We start from the raw sequence: 14,554 nt of genomic DNA, 5'->3' as shown, positions 1-14,554 counted from the left end.
ATTGCCCCACCCCCCGTTCCTCACCTCGCCATGAATCGGCTGGGTAGAACCCAGGTTTAGTTTTCGCAAGTACGTTAACTTGTGTGCATCCGTTTCGCGAGAGAGTTTTTGCTTGTAGCATTTTAGACAATAATTTGGTTACATACTACTTGTATAAATATAATTACCCAATAATAAAGTAGTATGTATTTCATCCCTATATGTTAAATATTTTGTTCTGTATTTTGTGTTTTACATAAAAGCATAACAATCTTAAAAAATAGTTTATTATTTATTTTCTCCCCCTAATGTCACTGGAATAGTTTTAGCCGATTTTACAACCTATTATCCCAAAAAAACACACTCCACTTCTTTTTGTCGGCCACCAATGTCGGCGTTTAAGAACCGGTAAATTTTGATATTTTAACATATTTTATATATATTTACTATATCCACAAATGAATACAAAGTATATAATTTACAAAACTACTTATTTAGCGCTTATTATGATAATTGTTTGTTATTCTTTTGCGCTTTTGTATTTTTAAAACGACCTATTTCAAAAATTAAAATAACCCATACCGTATTAAAATTATTTTATATTTTTTAGTGCGTTTAAATGTGTTTTTAATTGTTTATTTATTTTAACTTTTGATTTATTTTTTGAAAATTCATCTCTAAAATTTCAACAAATATTAAGTAAAAACTTGTATTTTTTGATAAGACTCTTAAAAATGTAGCAAATTTAAACAATTCAACAAGTAAGGTTTTTTTCAATTTCACTTTTTATATATTATATTTGACTTAAAAGGCAGCCATTTTGAATCCGCCATATTAAACGCTTCCAATTTATTTAAAAGTTCAAATTCATTGAACTGATCAAAACTTCTAGATACACTAATTTTAGAAAAGGGAAACTCAAAAACATTTTAAAAACTGTCCTTGTTATCGAAAGCCAAGCACCTACAAAATTTGAAAACAATCTGACAAGTAGAAGTTATAGTTTAAATAGAATTCTTAGATTTGTTATATACATACATACAAACATTGCTACATAAAGGCAAAGAAGTGAAGCTAATATAAAAAATGTGTAAAAACGTTAATAATTAAGAAACACTGTCATATAAACACACTATTCCAGTCCTATAAAAAAAGTTCTTATTTTATGACTTAAAATACTTCTTATAAATCCTCGTATAAAAATAATCAGCGCGCCTCAGAATTTGCTTTCATCGATATTTACGATAAACCCTGGTAAACGCTCGTACGCAGCAAACAGCGGGATTCAAGGTCAATTTTGCTTTAACACGAGCGGTATAGAAAGTGGTCTGACTTGTTGTAATCTATAGACGTTGGTGAAGACACAATACCCTTGGCAACTCTTCGACAAGAATTGCTAAGCCTGAATAGAATTGTAGAGACTAACCTCAATTTATTAGAAGAAATTGATCCATCAGGGCAAGACTTCGAACGTGGAGATATCGAACAATGGAATAAAGATGACTTCGTTGAACATGATGAGAATTGTACTGCAGTGTCTAATGATTCAGAAACCGAACAGGATCAAGATCCAGAGGTTTCTCAGGCTATGGATAAAGTCACTCACGTTGAGGCAGTTCGTATATTTAACAGAGGTCTAGAATGGGCGGAGCAAAACAATGCCGACTTATACGAGAATATTCAGTCTTTACACAAATTACGTGAATGTGCAACTATTCTTTCAAACAAACAACGTATCCGTCAAACAAAGTTAGATAACTTTTTTCTAAAAACAACGGATTAAATATAAATAATGTACATTGTACTTAGTTACATACATATACTTACCTATATAATAAATATTTTTTTCTTTATACCATGTATAAACATATACATTTTCAACTATGTATTACTAACTGTATAACATGTTTTTGTTTGATTTTCCAATAAAATATATATTCAAAGTACATATACGTGTTAGTTTATCATGCGATTAACTTTATCCAGTAACATGAACTCCTCGAAAACATGAACACAGTCATCCCTAATTAGTTCACGTTATCGAGACTCTACTGTAGTTACACTTCAAGACAACATATTGCTCATGAAAAATCTGAATTAAATAATCAACTTCAAATTTTCAAAGAAAACCTATCTAAGTTCGAAAGGGATTTAGAAGAACTTAATGGAATAAACAAATCTATGGCTAACACCATCAAAAACCTGGAATTTGAAAATAACTTTTATCCTAATGAAATTTGGCTTTTAAAATCGGAAGTAAAAAAAGTTGAAACTTAAAACGTCTCTGGAAATCGCGCCATCTCTAAAGGAAGCTAAAATCGCCTCGGAAATTTTGCTGTCTTCCCCTCCACATGTCTATTATATATCTCCGAGAGAAGCCCTCTTCGAAAAATCCTTATATTAGGTGACAAAAGTATTAAAAATCTGGATATACCTCTGTGTAAATGGCTTAGAGATAATGTGGCCATATTAACTGTAACTAAACCCTATGCAAGAATACAAGAATTTGCTTAAGAATATGAATCACCTAAAAAAGGGTTTACAGAAAATGACTTCATTATTGTTGGTTGTAGGTACAATAACCTTGATATTGGCAAACATCACATACATATTCACTCTATTAACAGCAACCTAAGGTATTGCTTACACACTAATGTTATATTTCTATCATGTTCTATTGTGACTAGTGATTTTCACTAGTCACAGTAATTTTTTTAATGAAAAGTTAAATTTTTAGGTTTTCTTTCCTTCTTAGATGTTTTCTTTTTAATGCTGTTTCGGTGTATAATGACCTTCCGAATTCACTTAAGTGCATCTCCATTGCTGGTTTTAAAGTAAAATCAAGGTTGCATTTTCTCACGTTACATATGATCTCCTTATAATTTAAAGAAAAAATGTGTACATTTTTTTTTCTTCTTTCTTAGTTTTATGTTATTACTTATTTTCCAACTCAAGGTAGATTTCATGGATTTCACGGGTTTTCTATTATCTTCTTTCTATAACTGCTATCTATGTAATTTGGTATATATTTTTGTTCATGCAATTAGAGGTTGATTAGCCCTAGGCTAGTTTTTAGACATTATTTATTTATTTTATTTATTTATATGTTTTAGAATTTGCAAATAGATGTGTAGAAAATCATATTATATATTTGGATATTAGTAATAATCTGCGTACTAGGTTAAAAAATCTCTAGGCTTTCCCTTTCATTAGGAATCAGCTACTAGTGATAACTGTTTTTTAGGCCTACCGATATGTTACATATTGCTTTAATTAGTGTATAATCTTTAACAGATAAAACAAATGAATGAGCTTTTTTTGGATCAGCTGGACTATCTGGCAATTTTATTGAATACAGTATATTGCTTAAAAATTAATGAGCCAATATTTATTTACAATTACACTATCATAACAAAGTTCTGCGGACTTAACTCTATACATGGTGGCACCGTGACTATTTTGAGAGATGATGTACCTACAGAGTTTTGATTTAAAGACGTAATTAAATTTAATTATCTATTTGAAGAGCTAAATTTTTAATGCCATGTGATATTTCTTGAAATTTTAAATTTATATGTTGTTTGTATACTATATATTATGAAAGTCCCAGACCTTCTTAATAATTCATAAACGCTGTTTCAAATCTAATGCATATAAGATATAGAGTGCATGTAAGCATATCAAGAAATTTGTTTGGTACCTAGAACTTTTTTTTTGAGTGTATTTGTGTTGTTTTCTTTTACTGGCTAATTCCATATTTTTATGATAGTTTTGTTATAAACATTTTGTATTTCTAAACAATAAACCTTATTTTGACTTAACTCTCCGGTAACAAATACTATAGTATAATATATACTAACTGAATCACAGGAAACCAGTCTTCCACCTTTTTCACTGAATGCCAAATGAGTTATCGGAGATTTATGTGGGCCAACAGCCCCAATAAACTCCCTGTCGGATCCGTTCCATATTTTTAAATCTCCGTTTTCCCAGCCGCTTATTAAGATGGTTCTTTCAGGGTGCCAGCATAAGGCTGTTACTTGGTAGCTTCGGTGTACTGGGAAATTTATATCTTTTATTGGCTCACCCTAGAAGGATCAAGGATTACCTTTAACTAGTTTATTCTATTAAGACATTTAGTTATACGAAATAGTTTTTAGTCTTAAAAGGGTCTTACCAGTTCATCAAATATAATAACATATCCACCTTTGTCTTGGGAAAAGCTGGCTGCAGCAAGCAAAGAGACATTAGGGTGCCAGACCGCATTAATAGAAATTGAGCCGCTTTCTGGAAAAGTGACTGCATTTTCCATATAAAGGGTCATTTTCTTGTAACTTATTTACTTATTCAGTATTATTATCATGTTGTGTTTGGAAACTTTGATTTGTTTGTAAATAGCTGGTTGCCCTAGGCAACAGTAAATTCTTCTTCTTTTCTTCTTTGGTTTTAATTCTGTCGTATTAGGTAGCGGTTACACTGCAAGCGAATGCGCGCGAGCGCTTGTTCTCGCGAAAACGCGCGAGTTCGCGCGCAGAGTAGGTGGTTTCTAGTGATGGTATAAAAGACCTGCACCTGCTCTTTTGGACCTAGTTCGCCATTTCCGAGCGGTGCACCTGATCCCAAAACCTATAATACCCAGGTGTAGGTGCACTACGGATTTGTTAGTGTGACGTCAGATCTTGAACCGGTTCGAAACGAATCCGGCGTGCACCTACAGGCCAGATCCCAACTCTCAACAGCAGCTAAAGCTAGGATTTAGTCGGACTCGGACCGAGCATATTACGTTAGAGAATTTTATAATGATGGCGGTTTGGACTTGACAATTTGTGAAAATTAAATTTAAATTCTTTAGTTTTTGTAAATAATGAAAGGAGTTAAATTACGAAAAATAAAATAATATCTACTCTAGAACAGTTGTAGTAACAAAATAGACAAATTTTAGGATAAAATAATATATTTAGGTATAAAGAAAAGACATAGCTGAATGGAACAAAACTAATTACTAAATTCAAAATTGATTTAAAAATAAAACAAGAACAAAAATAAAATATACTATATTTAAAGAAAAAACTAAAATATTAAATTATTTAGTTACACAATCGTTTGTGTGGAGAAATAAGATTTTTTCTACATTTTGAGAGCTAAGACGTCTTCGCCGTTCATTCAGCACTTGTCCAGCTTTGGAAAATTGTTGTTCACAGGGAACTGAGGTTGCTAGACAAAATTTATCCCTAACCAGAACGCTTAAATTGGGATAGTTATATTTTTGCTCTTTCCACCAAAGTAAATCATAGACATAGAATTTAGAATGTAAAATTTTTGTTATTAATAATAATACCTAACTCATGTGAATATTATTTAAAAATCTTTAATTTTTATTAATTTTAACTATAACACTAAAAGGTGGGAACAGTAAATAGGAGAGTCATAAAAATAAAAAGCATAGTTCGAATCTTGGTTCAGCCCTGTGCACCTGCACCTGATTAACGGAGCTAGGTTCACAGCCGGAACTGGAGCAGGTGCACCTGATCCCAAAAAGGAACTGATCTTACCACCCCTAGTGGTTTCTAGCTTTCGAGTGTTCGCGCTAGTGTTGTAAAAATCCGGATTAATTCATCCGCTCGATGTCTCGCCCGTTCGGCAAATTATGCCATGTTTCGGCCTTCGGGCTCGATGCTCGACCGTCCGATAAACGTTTTTTATAGCTGTTTTTCGAATATAAGGTATGCATTATGCAACCCATTAGACCTTTCGTTTTTACGGATTTCTACATGATGTTAAAACTAAAATAGCTAATTATGTATGTAATAAATCAAGTGTATTTTAAACGATAAAAAATATCAATACAAAAATGCTTTACAAATACAAAAAAGTTTGGGCGTTCTCGTATTGTCTCTTATGTTTCTAAATGAGTACAATAAGAATAGATAAAGCAATTTTTACACAAGGCCTTGCGACGATATTGCCGATTGCCGGGTTATTTGTCCGGACGATTTAATTCGGATTCTCTTAGCCGGTGGAACGTGGAACTTCGTGTCACTTCGTGAGCCTCGTACAAGCTTTTATTTAATTGTCGGTCGAACGGGCGGCGTGTATCCGGACGATTTAGATATCCGGATTGATTCGGAATAATTAGGATTAATAACTCTTCGCATCACTAGTTCGCGCGTTCTGTCATTCCAGTAGTCGTCTGCTGTAGTAGAAGGCGGAGAGAAAGCTTAGGGTGAAGAAAAACCATACGAAGTGAATTGTGATAAAGCGGGAGAGGGCGCCGATGATGGAATATAGGAATTTGAAGTTGATGCATAAAAAACGGGCTGTGGTGGATCTCTTGAATGAGACATAATCTCCTTAACAAGCACCTGTTGTAACTGAGTTTGTACTATGAGTTTTCTTTCAGGTTTAACATTTCTAAAATGAGGGAGTAATCCCATCAAAAAGTGATAGTCGTAATCCCTGTCTTTCTCGCTATCAACTTTACGTTGCTTAAAAAATTTTAGTTTTTCTTCCTCCAGTTCTAACATCCGACGTTGAATATCATTAGACTTTTTGGAAGAACGCGATAGGAGATTCTTATGTGCTTCTTGGCGCTTTATTTCTGATGCACTTTATGTTTGTATTACTTGATCAGAACGATTGGTAGTGCTTGTAGATGGTTGAACATCAATAATGTCATCTTGAAAATCTGCGGACGGAATATGTGTTTGCGAGTCATCTTGTTCATTGTGAGATTCCGTTTCTTGAGATTGTGTGTTCTCTAAATTATCACTAGGGCCGAGTGGAATATTTCCGGACGATTCCGGAAATACTGGAATATACCGGAAATACTGGGAGTCATTTGGTCTGCCAAGAAATATAGGCTCTCAAAGAAGGGCCAAGACGATTTTTTTTTACTCCCCCTGCTGCACCAGATTTTGTATGTTTCAGAAATTGTTGATATTCTTTACGAAACGTATCTCTTAATCCTTTCCATTTCGCTTTGGCTGCTTCACCTAAAAAAATACAAAAAATGTAGCATTTTTCACGTGTACCTACTGGATTAATTCATGTAACTTTAGGCTTAAATATGGGTCACTCTGTATATTTGGATGTGTTAAAAAAGTGTTAAAATAATACTACGATTTGGTTGTAGTTGTAAAGACAGAGGAAGAGTTGTTAACACTTATTTGCTTATTTTTTTTATTAAAAACCTAACGTTCCAATAATCACGAGATATTTTTTCATTATTTCCAGATTTCTCTCAACGGGACTTTGATTTCGTTCGCTAGCTTATTGTTTTAGAATGTCACATAGCACAATCCGAAAAGTCATATACGAAACGATTACAGCTCTATGGAACAAATTACAGCCGGAACTGTAATATTGCGGAACCTACAAAGAAAAACAATGGTTCTGCGGCATTTTATGAAAAGTGGAATTTTCCAAATTGCGTCGGTTGCACCGACGGGAAACATATACGTATTAAATATCCGAAAAAAGCTGGCACTATGTTTTTTAATTATAAACAGTACTTTTCGCTTGTCCTTTAGGCGGTATCCAATGCAGATTATAAATTCATATGCATTGATGTGGGCGGCTATGGGAAACAAAGCGATGGTGGAACCTTTGCATGTTCAACCTTGTATCAACAACTGGAAAATGGATCTCTTTTACCGGAAAAGAAGAAACTTCCTAAATCTAATGTAGTGGTTCCACACGTTTTCCTAGGCGATGATGCCTACCTTTTAAAGTCATATTTATTGAAACCATACTCCAAACGAAACCTGTCAAGAGAGGAGGAAATATTTAACTACACGCTATCACGGTGTCGTAGCGTAGTAGAATGTTCATTTGGGATTATGGCAGCAAAGTGGAGGCTTTTAAATAGACCCATAGAATGTTATCCGGATAAGATTGATTTAATAGTGAAAGACCGTGAAGGTATCTACCAATTCGATATTTTAAGTTTTGAGGTGTCACATTCCGTAAACCAAGAGAATTCAAAAAGTCGTGTAAATAACAGATCTACTAATACCGCATATGACGTACGAGAAACATTTAAAGTGTATTTTAATAGTGAAATTGTCCTATTTCTATAGTCGTTTCAACATTTGAATAAAAACCATTTGTAATTTGTTTGCTTTACATCGCATTATTTTTACTCTTTGTTTCTCTGCTGTGCACCTAGACACTGCAAATTAAAATTTATTTATTACTGGTAACGTTTAATTCCGCTCCACCTTCTTCCCACAACTTTCGAGATTTGTCACGGTTGTGGTATTCTGCACGTTTTTGATGCCATAACAATCTCCTGTCAAAAACTAAAAAAATTAGCTTGTCACTGTCCATCGCTACAACGTCAGTGTTCGCGCGGAAAAAAACAAACCTGTTTGAACGCTTGACGGCTTCGCGCGATTTGAGCGACTACTTCGCTTCTACTGTAACCATCTGTATTTATTTATACACGTTTGTTAGTTCGCGCGAAGTCGCGAGAATTCGGGCTAAGTATAGTTCGCGCGAAATCGCTTACACTGTAACCACAGCGTTAGGTAGCAAAGAACACAATGGTACTTAATAATACTAGTTACTAAATATTTCCGCAAAATTTGATTGTCTTCATTAGAGTAAAGAGGATTTAAATTTTTTTTGTAAAGAAAATTGGATGTTTTTGATGCAATCCATAGAATACTCAGGAATTGCATGGGATAATAGCCTTCGAAGGGTTGTTAACAAAATCGAGAACGCAGCATGTGATAGTTGCTAGGTACCTATTTATTAGTCCGCCTCCGTTGCTACTTCATCCGCTTAATTGTTAAATTCCTATCCAGGAACTTAATAAATACAGGGTGTTCCTTAAAGAGGTGCTAATATTTAAGGGGGGGATTCCTGCAGTGGCGGCTCGTGACTTTAGGAAGAGGTGAAGCGCAAAACCCAAAATATACCATAAGCAGCAAAAACAAAATTTTATAAAGAGACACTTTAAAGTCAATAGAATAAGAACCTTTGGTCACAGTCTAACAGCCTAGTTGAAATCTATATACTTTGCTTTGGCTGGCAGCGGCATGCATACGCAGCGCATACGTAAATTACCCCGCGTGTTTGTCCGTCCGTTGCCATAGCAACCGTCGTAAGCGCGGGGGGAGGTGTTGCATCGGATTATTGTTTCTGCTAATTGTGATGCATTGACACATGCGGTGGCGCTGCTGCTCTTATGAGAATGTGTTTAGCGCGCTCGGGTTTCTGAATACATACTTTTATAGTTCAGTTCAGAGATCTATTAGAATCTTTGATGTACCGCAAATAGTCCGTGTGCCGGTGTTGCTTGTATTGTCACATGACATGCATCTTTAAACCGCAAAATTTTATGTGGAAAGAGTCATAAAGTATTATTCTAAGCGATATTTAATCATTTCATTAAATAAATAAATGTTTTAAGCATTTTTTTAAAGAATTTATACATTTGATTCGTAAAATGTGACTGCATGTGCCCACGTACTATTTTGTTAAACGCCTGACCTTAGTCACAGCCACTCAAGCGTGAAAGGTGCACAGGTCCGGCCTTAAAATTTATTTGTATTTAAAACTTTATTATTCGGGATTTTTGGGTTCAGTTTTATTAAGTTAGAAATTCAGGATAGTTGATAGCAAGATAATATTTAATATAAATATAAGATTTAAGTACATTAAATGAGTTTAACCAAAAATTTTAATTTCATAAGTTTAGTTTTTAGCGCCATCAGTCCCTTATAACAAGTCAAGTCTCTTTGCTTTGCAATATGTCAAGTTGAAATAATGTATTGACTACTGTTAACCCACTGCATAACTTTCATCAAATAGTATTAAACAATTTTAACACTGCTTTTCCTGTTGTCAATATTAAGAAACGAAATAGAAAACCTTGATATACTAAGGGTTTACGAGTATCTGGGAAAAATATGCGCTTCATTTTTTACATTACTAAATACGCTATGAACAATGCAACATTTTTAAATTATTATAACAGATACCGCAAGATTTACAGAAACTCAATCAGAATGGCTAAGTGGACCTACTTTCAAAGGAGGATAAATAATTCCTCCAACAGAGCAAAAGAGGAAGATTTTAAATGAGCTTAGGGGTAAAAATAATGTCTTGGTTATTCCAAGTACCTTAGATTCCAATGTCCTCAATTCCTTCTACTGTGATATTGCTAGTAACCTTGCAGCCAATCTCTCACAAAAAATAGATCCCAGGAGCTATCTCAGCAATGTGGTAGTAGCCGAATCTTTCTTTTTTGCCCCCACAAGTGTAGAAGAGCTTAAACAGTTAATGGTTAATATTAAGAATAAGAGTTCATCAGGTTGGGATGGGCTTTCTCTTAAAATATTTTCTGTTTTACCTCTTGTTGCTTTGCAAGTCTTGGCCGAGTCAATTAACTTTTCATTTATGTCTGGAGTTTTCCCAGAGTGCTTAAAAAGAGCAATGATTGTTCCTCTTTACAAGGGTGGCGATCGCGACTGTCCTTCTAACTTTAGACCTATAGCGTTATTGCCTACTTTAGCCAACATAGTGGAACGGCTCGTTAAGGTGAGGATGGTTTCATTTTCAAATAGATTTGGCCTATTGAGTCTTCAGCAGTTTGGCTTTCGTGAGTCTGTGAGCACAAATGATGCTATATTTAGCTTTCTAGAGCACCTGTACAACCGACTGAATGTTGGTGAAGTTGCAGCAGCGGTATTCTGGGACTTGTCCAAGGCATTTGACTGCATGAGTCACAGAGTGCTGCTGATGAAACTGGAGCTCTATGGTTTCAGGGGAACTGCCCTTGAGTGGTTTCGTTCCTACTTATCAAATCGTGTCCAGGCTGTCAAATTTAATGGTGGTATGTCTAAGGAACTTAATATAAATGTGGGTGTTCCGCAAGGATCAGTACTTGGTCTTTTAATTTTTCTCATTTATGTGAACGATCTGCCACAACTGCAGGTAACTGGTGTGCCGATGATACCACCATCCTCTGGCACGACTATGATGTTTCTCAAATGGAGGCCAATATACGTGCAGATTTGTTAAAAATAAAAGACTGGTGTGATGCAAATTTTTTGACATTTAATGTTTCCAAAACAAATATCCTTAAATGTAATACAAATGATATATGTTTAAATAATGAAGCCATCAACATGCCACCGTTCAGTAAGTTTTTGGGTCTTTCCATAGACAAGTTCCTTAAATTTGAAGACCATATTGTGAATGTATGTAGAAAAGTCTCATCAGGCTGCTACGCCCTAAGGGTTATTGCCACCAGTCTTAATTTCTCCATCGCCAGATCTGCATACTTCGCGATTATCGAGTCGCACCTTCGATATGGAATTTGCTTTTGGGGTTCATGTTCAAATTCACTTTTTAGTTCAGTGTTTGTACTCCAGAAAGGGGCCATTAGAGATCTATGTGGGGCCAAGCCTCGTGATTCATGTCGCCCGCTTTTTGTAAGTCATAATATTTTAACCCTGTGTTGTATTTTTATTTTGGAAACAGTTTGCTTAGTTTTTAGAAAATATAAACAGGAACTCCACTTAGGAAGCCACTATAATACGCGACAAAACTATTTGTTGAGGCTACCCAATCCTCATTTTAAACTTGTCCGTAGCTCTATCATATATGGAGGTAGAAAGCTGTTTAATAAACTTCCACTAGAAATAAGACAACTTAAGACTGAAAAAAGCCTACGTACAAGGAAGAAAATATTTCTTGCTAGTAAAGCGTACTAAACTATGTAGCACCTAAACTATGATGATTTTTTAATGATTAGCATTTAAGTATTTTTCAAAGTTTTATATAATTTTATTTTATTTTAAATTAGTTTCTCGTTTTTATTCCTTTAATGTACAGTCTATTGGCTTTGTCTACAACTTCTATGTTTATATTGACAATAAAGCATTTTTGAGTTTAATGAGAGAGTAGGTGACAAATTACTTAGGCCCATTTATTCTGTGGATTAAGGCATTAAATAGTTACTTTTTGACACAAAAGTGTAAAATGTTTTGGTTTGTCTTCAAATTTTATATATTTCCTTTTTTTGGAAATTGAGATTTATTTTTACATGGTGGTGATTATTAATGGGGATTGTGGCTGCCATATTCAATGTCCTTTATTATAGTTTTTTTTAATTAATACATATTATGATATATTATTATAATAATATACTCATGAAAACCCTCCATCTCTATATTTAGTACCAACTTCTTTTGATAAAAAGTAATTATGTAATCAGAAAATTGGAAGTATATTTTTTAAAATAAACTTTTACATTAAAAATCATCTGGCTGTCTATACTTTATGCCTTTAAAAGACACAAGTTTTACTTATAAAAAAAAAAAACACACTTTACATCCTGAACGTATTTATTAATTTGTTTGCCTCGTATTTAGTTATTATGCATATTAGGAGAGATTAGATAAAAATTAACAAAAATAAATGCTTATACTAAAAACTAAAAATCTTATACAAAACACTACATTTTAAGTATACTGGATCCTAAAACTACAGTGAGGATACTAAATACTTTTATAAATTTAACCACTCTTTTGAATCTGGCCCAAAAAGTTAATACAAATTTTGTAAATTCTGTTTTTTTGCCATTGTTCTTTAGAAGTTTCTTCCATTAAGGAAGGAAACAGTTTCTCTGTTGCCGGCATGGATTCCAACTTCATCTCGCACATCAGCATATGGATTCTAAAGCATTACATTATATATACTTTATTGTGTCGCTGAAGGACAAACAGGGGCAGTAAGCTGAAAAAAACAAAACTTTAAACTTGTTTAATTAATAAAAATAGGATTTTCTTACTATGGCAAAAAAGGGACTTTTTTCCAGAGAATGGAGGAAGAAGCAGTCTTCATTGTGTTGCTGAAGGACAACAGGGGTAGTAAGCTGTAAAAAACAAAATTTTAGATTTGTTTTCTTATTAAAAACAGTGTTTTTCTTACCATAGCAAAAAAGGGTTTTTCCCAGAGAATGGTGGAAGAAGCAGTCTTTATTGTATCACTGAAGGACAACAGGGGCAGTAAGCTGTAAAAAGCAAAATTTTAAACTTGTTTTATTAATAAAAATATGGTTTTCTTACTATGGCAAAAAAGGGACTTTTTCCCAGAGAATGGAAATCATACATCAATCATAAATGTATCATATCATGTTTCGGCTAAATAATATATGGATCTTTCTTCCTCCCAAATTTTTTTAATTTTCCTCAAATATTCTATACACCACCTGACAATTCCATTACAGCAGCTCTTTTGTTAACCATCTTAAGCTTAAATCCAAGTTTTATCAGGTATCTCTGCAAGGTTGAGACTGAGAAATGTTTGTCTCTTGCCGATAAGGTGTCTCTATGGTCAGAACCTCATTGTTTTTGTATTTAGAATACACACCTTTCCTTAGCAATTTGGCAATATCCATGTCAAGTCCCTTTGATTGTCTTGCATGTTTCCTTTTTATTCTGTCTTTAATCCTTTTTTTTACAGGCATATTGTACTATAGGGAACCCCTGTTAAAAACGCTATTTCTTGCAAAGCACTACAATCATTTGTGAACTGAGTATCATTCCTTAGATTGTTATAGATATTTAGATAAATTTGTTCTTTTAAAACTGCTTGATTTCTTCTGTAGCTTCTACTTCCCTTGCTTCTTTTTGCTTCCTCAATACTAGAATGAACTATCAGAACTATGTAAGTCTAAATCACTGCCCAGATAACTCTTATTGTTTTTATCACAAATGTTATTGTCTTTCTTGTACACCCACGGTCTCCATAAGCCCGCACAAACACTTTCCTCTTCATTTGCCAAATTTTCCTGCCTATTTTTCCAGGGTCGAAACATTTTAAGGTCTTTAGGTATAATACCAAAACAAATCCACAAACACAAATAAAAAAACACTGTTCCTCACAGTAAAAACTGCAAAAAATTTACAGGAATACAGGCCAAATTCTAAATTCTTTACTTTCATAAACGTGTAAAAAGCATAACCGGCAAAACACATCAAATAATATCACATGGCCCCCCTCCCAACTATTAAAGGTGATAGACCCATCCAACATATTTTAAAGGCGATAGACCCATCCGTAAAGATCTCTTTAAAAACACGACGAAAATAATACAAAAACGGTCCAAAAATTTATTTGGGTACGGCCCCGTAATTCTTAAATTCAGTGGGATAGAGAGAGATACACAATCACTTGCACAGCCTAAAGTAGGAATTGTCAAAACGCAGGTGTTTTATCTTTGTTTAATAGACTGGCTAAAAAGAGGTGACAAGTCTGTGAGTGCTGGAAGTGTTTAAAATATTTTGTTCGATGCTTGGATTTTAGTCCGCGGTCAATTTTTTGATATTATTTTCTTGTGATATTATTTTCTTTCTAAAAATTGACATTTTCGAAAGAAAAATAAAAAATAGTATAAAACATGGGGTTTTACGTATATTTAAAATGATTTCATAGATAGACAATATAAAATTTTGCCATTTAAACATATATATCATGCAACAATAAATATGACATAGGCGCACGGACTAGTTAGTGCGGCATCTGCGACACATCAAAGATTCTAATAGATCTCTGAACTGGA

General features: G+C 33.9%; 1 protein-coding gene, 1 long non-coding RNA gene and 1 pseudogene across 3 annotated transcripts in view; all 3 read right to left on the bottom strand.

The window, feature by feature from the left end:
* LOC126737347 (intraflagellar transport protein 140 homolog) overlaps positions 1 to 4,381 on the bottom strand; it is a 79,390-nt gene extending 75,009 nt beyond the window's left edge. For both annotated transcript variants that reach the window (XM_050442207.1, XM_050442208.1), the window contains exons 1-2: positions 4,157 to 4,381; positions 3,840 to 4,067 (exon numbers count right to left, since the gene is read on the bottom strand). In XM_050442207.1, the coding sequence (XP_050298164.1) occupies positions 3,840 to 4,067; positions 4,157 to 4,303 (375 nt within the window). In that variant the 5' untranslated portion in view covers positions 4,304 to 4,381. The remainder of the gene's footprint in view (positions 1 to 3,839; positions 4,068 to 4,156) is intronic.
* Positions 4,382 to 6,197: 1,816 nt separating this feature from the next.
* On the bottom strand, positions 6,198 to 8,307 carry LOC126737586 (uncharacterized; annotated as a pseudogene).
* A 4,025-nt stretch (positions 8,308 to 12,332) lies between these two features.
* LOC126737357 (uncharacterized) lies at positions 12,333 to 14,554 on the bottom strand. Its single transcript, XR_007661003.1, has 4 exons — positions 13,059 to 14,554; positions 12,922 to 13,003; positions 12,782 to 12,865; positions 12,333 to 12,726 (listed from the first exon to the last, which is right to left on the bottom strand). It is a non-coding gene; the product is annotated as an uncharacterized LOC126737357 (long non-coding RNA).

The sequence above is a fragment of the Anthonomus grandis genome, chromosome 6 (assembly GCF_022605725.1).
Source record: "Anthonomus grandis grandis chromosome 6, icAntGran1.3, whole genome shotgun sequence".
Taxonomy (NCBI): domain Eukaryota; kingdom Metazoa; phylum Arthropoda; class Insecta; order Coleoptera; family Curculionidae; genus Anthonomus; species Anthonomus grandis.
The sequence above is the reverse complement of the archived record's forward strand: the minus strand, read 5'-3'. Positions and strand labels throughout refer to the sequence as shown.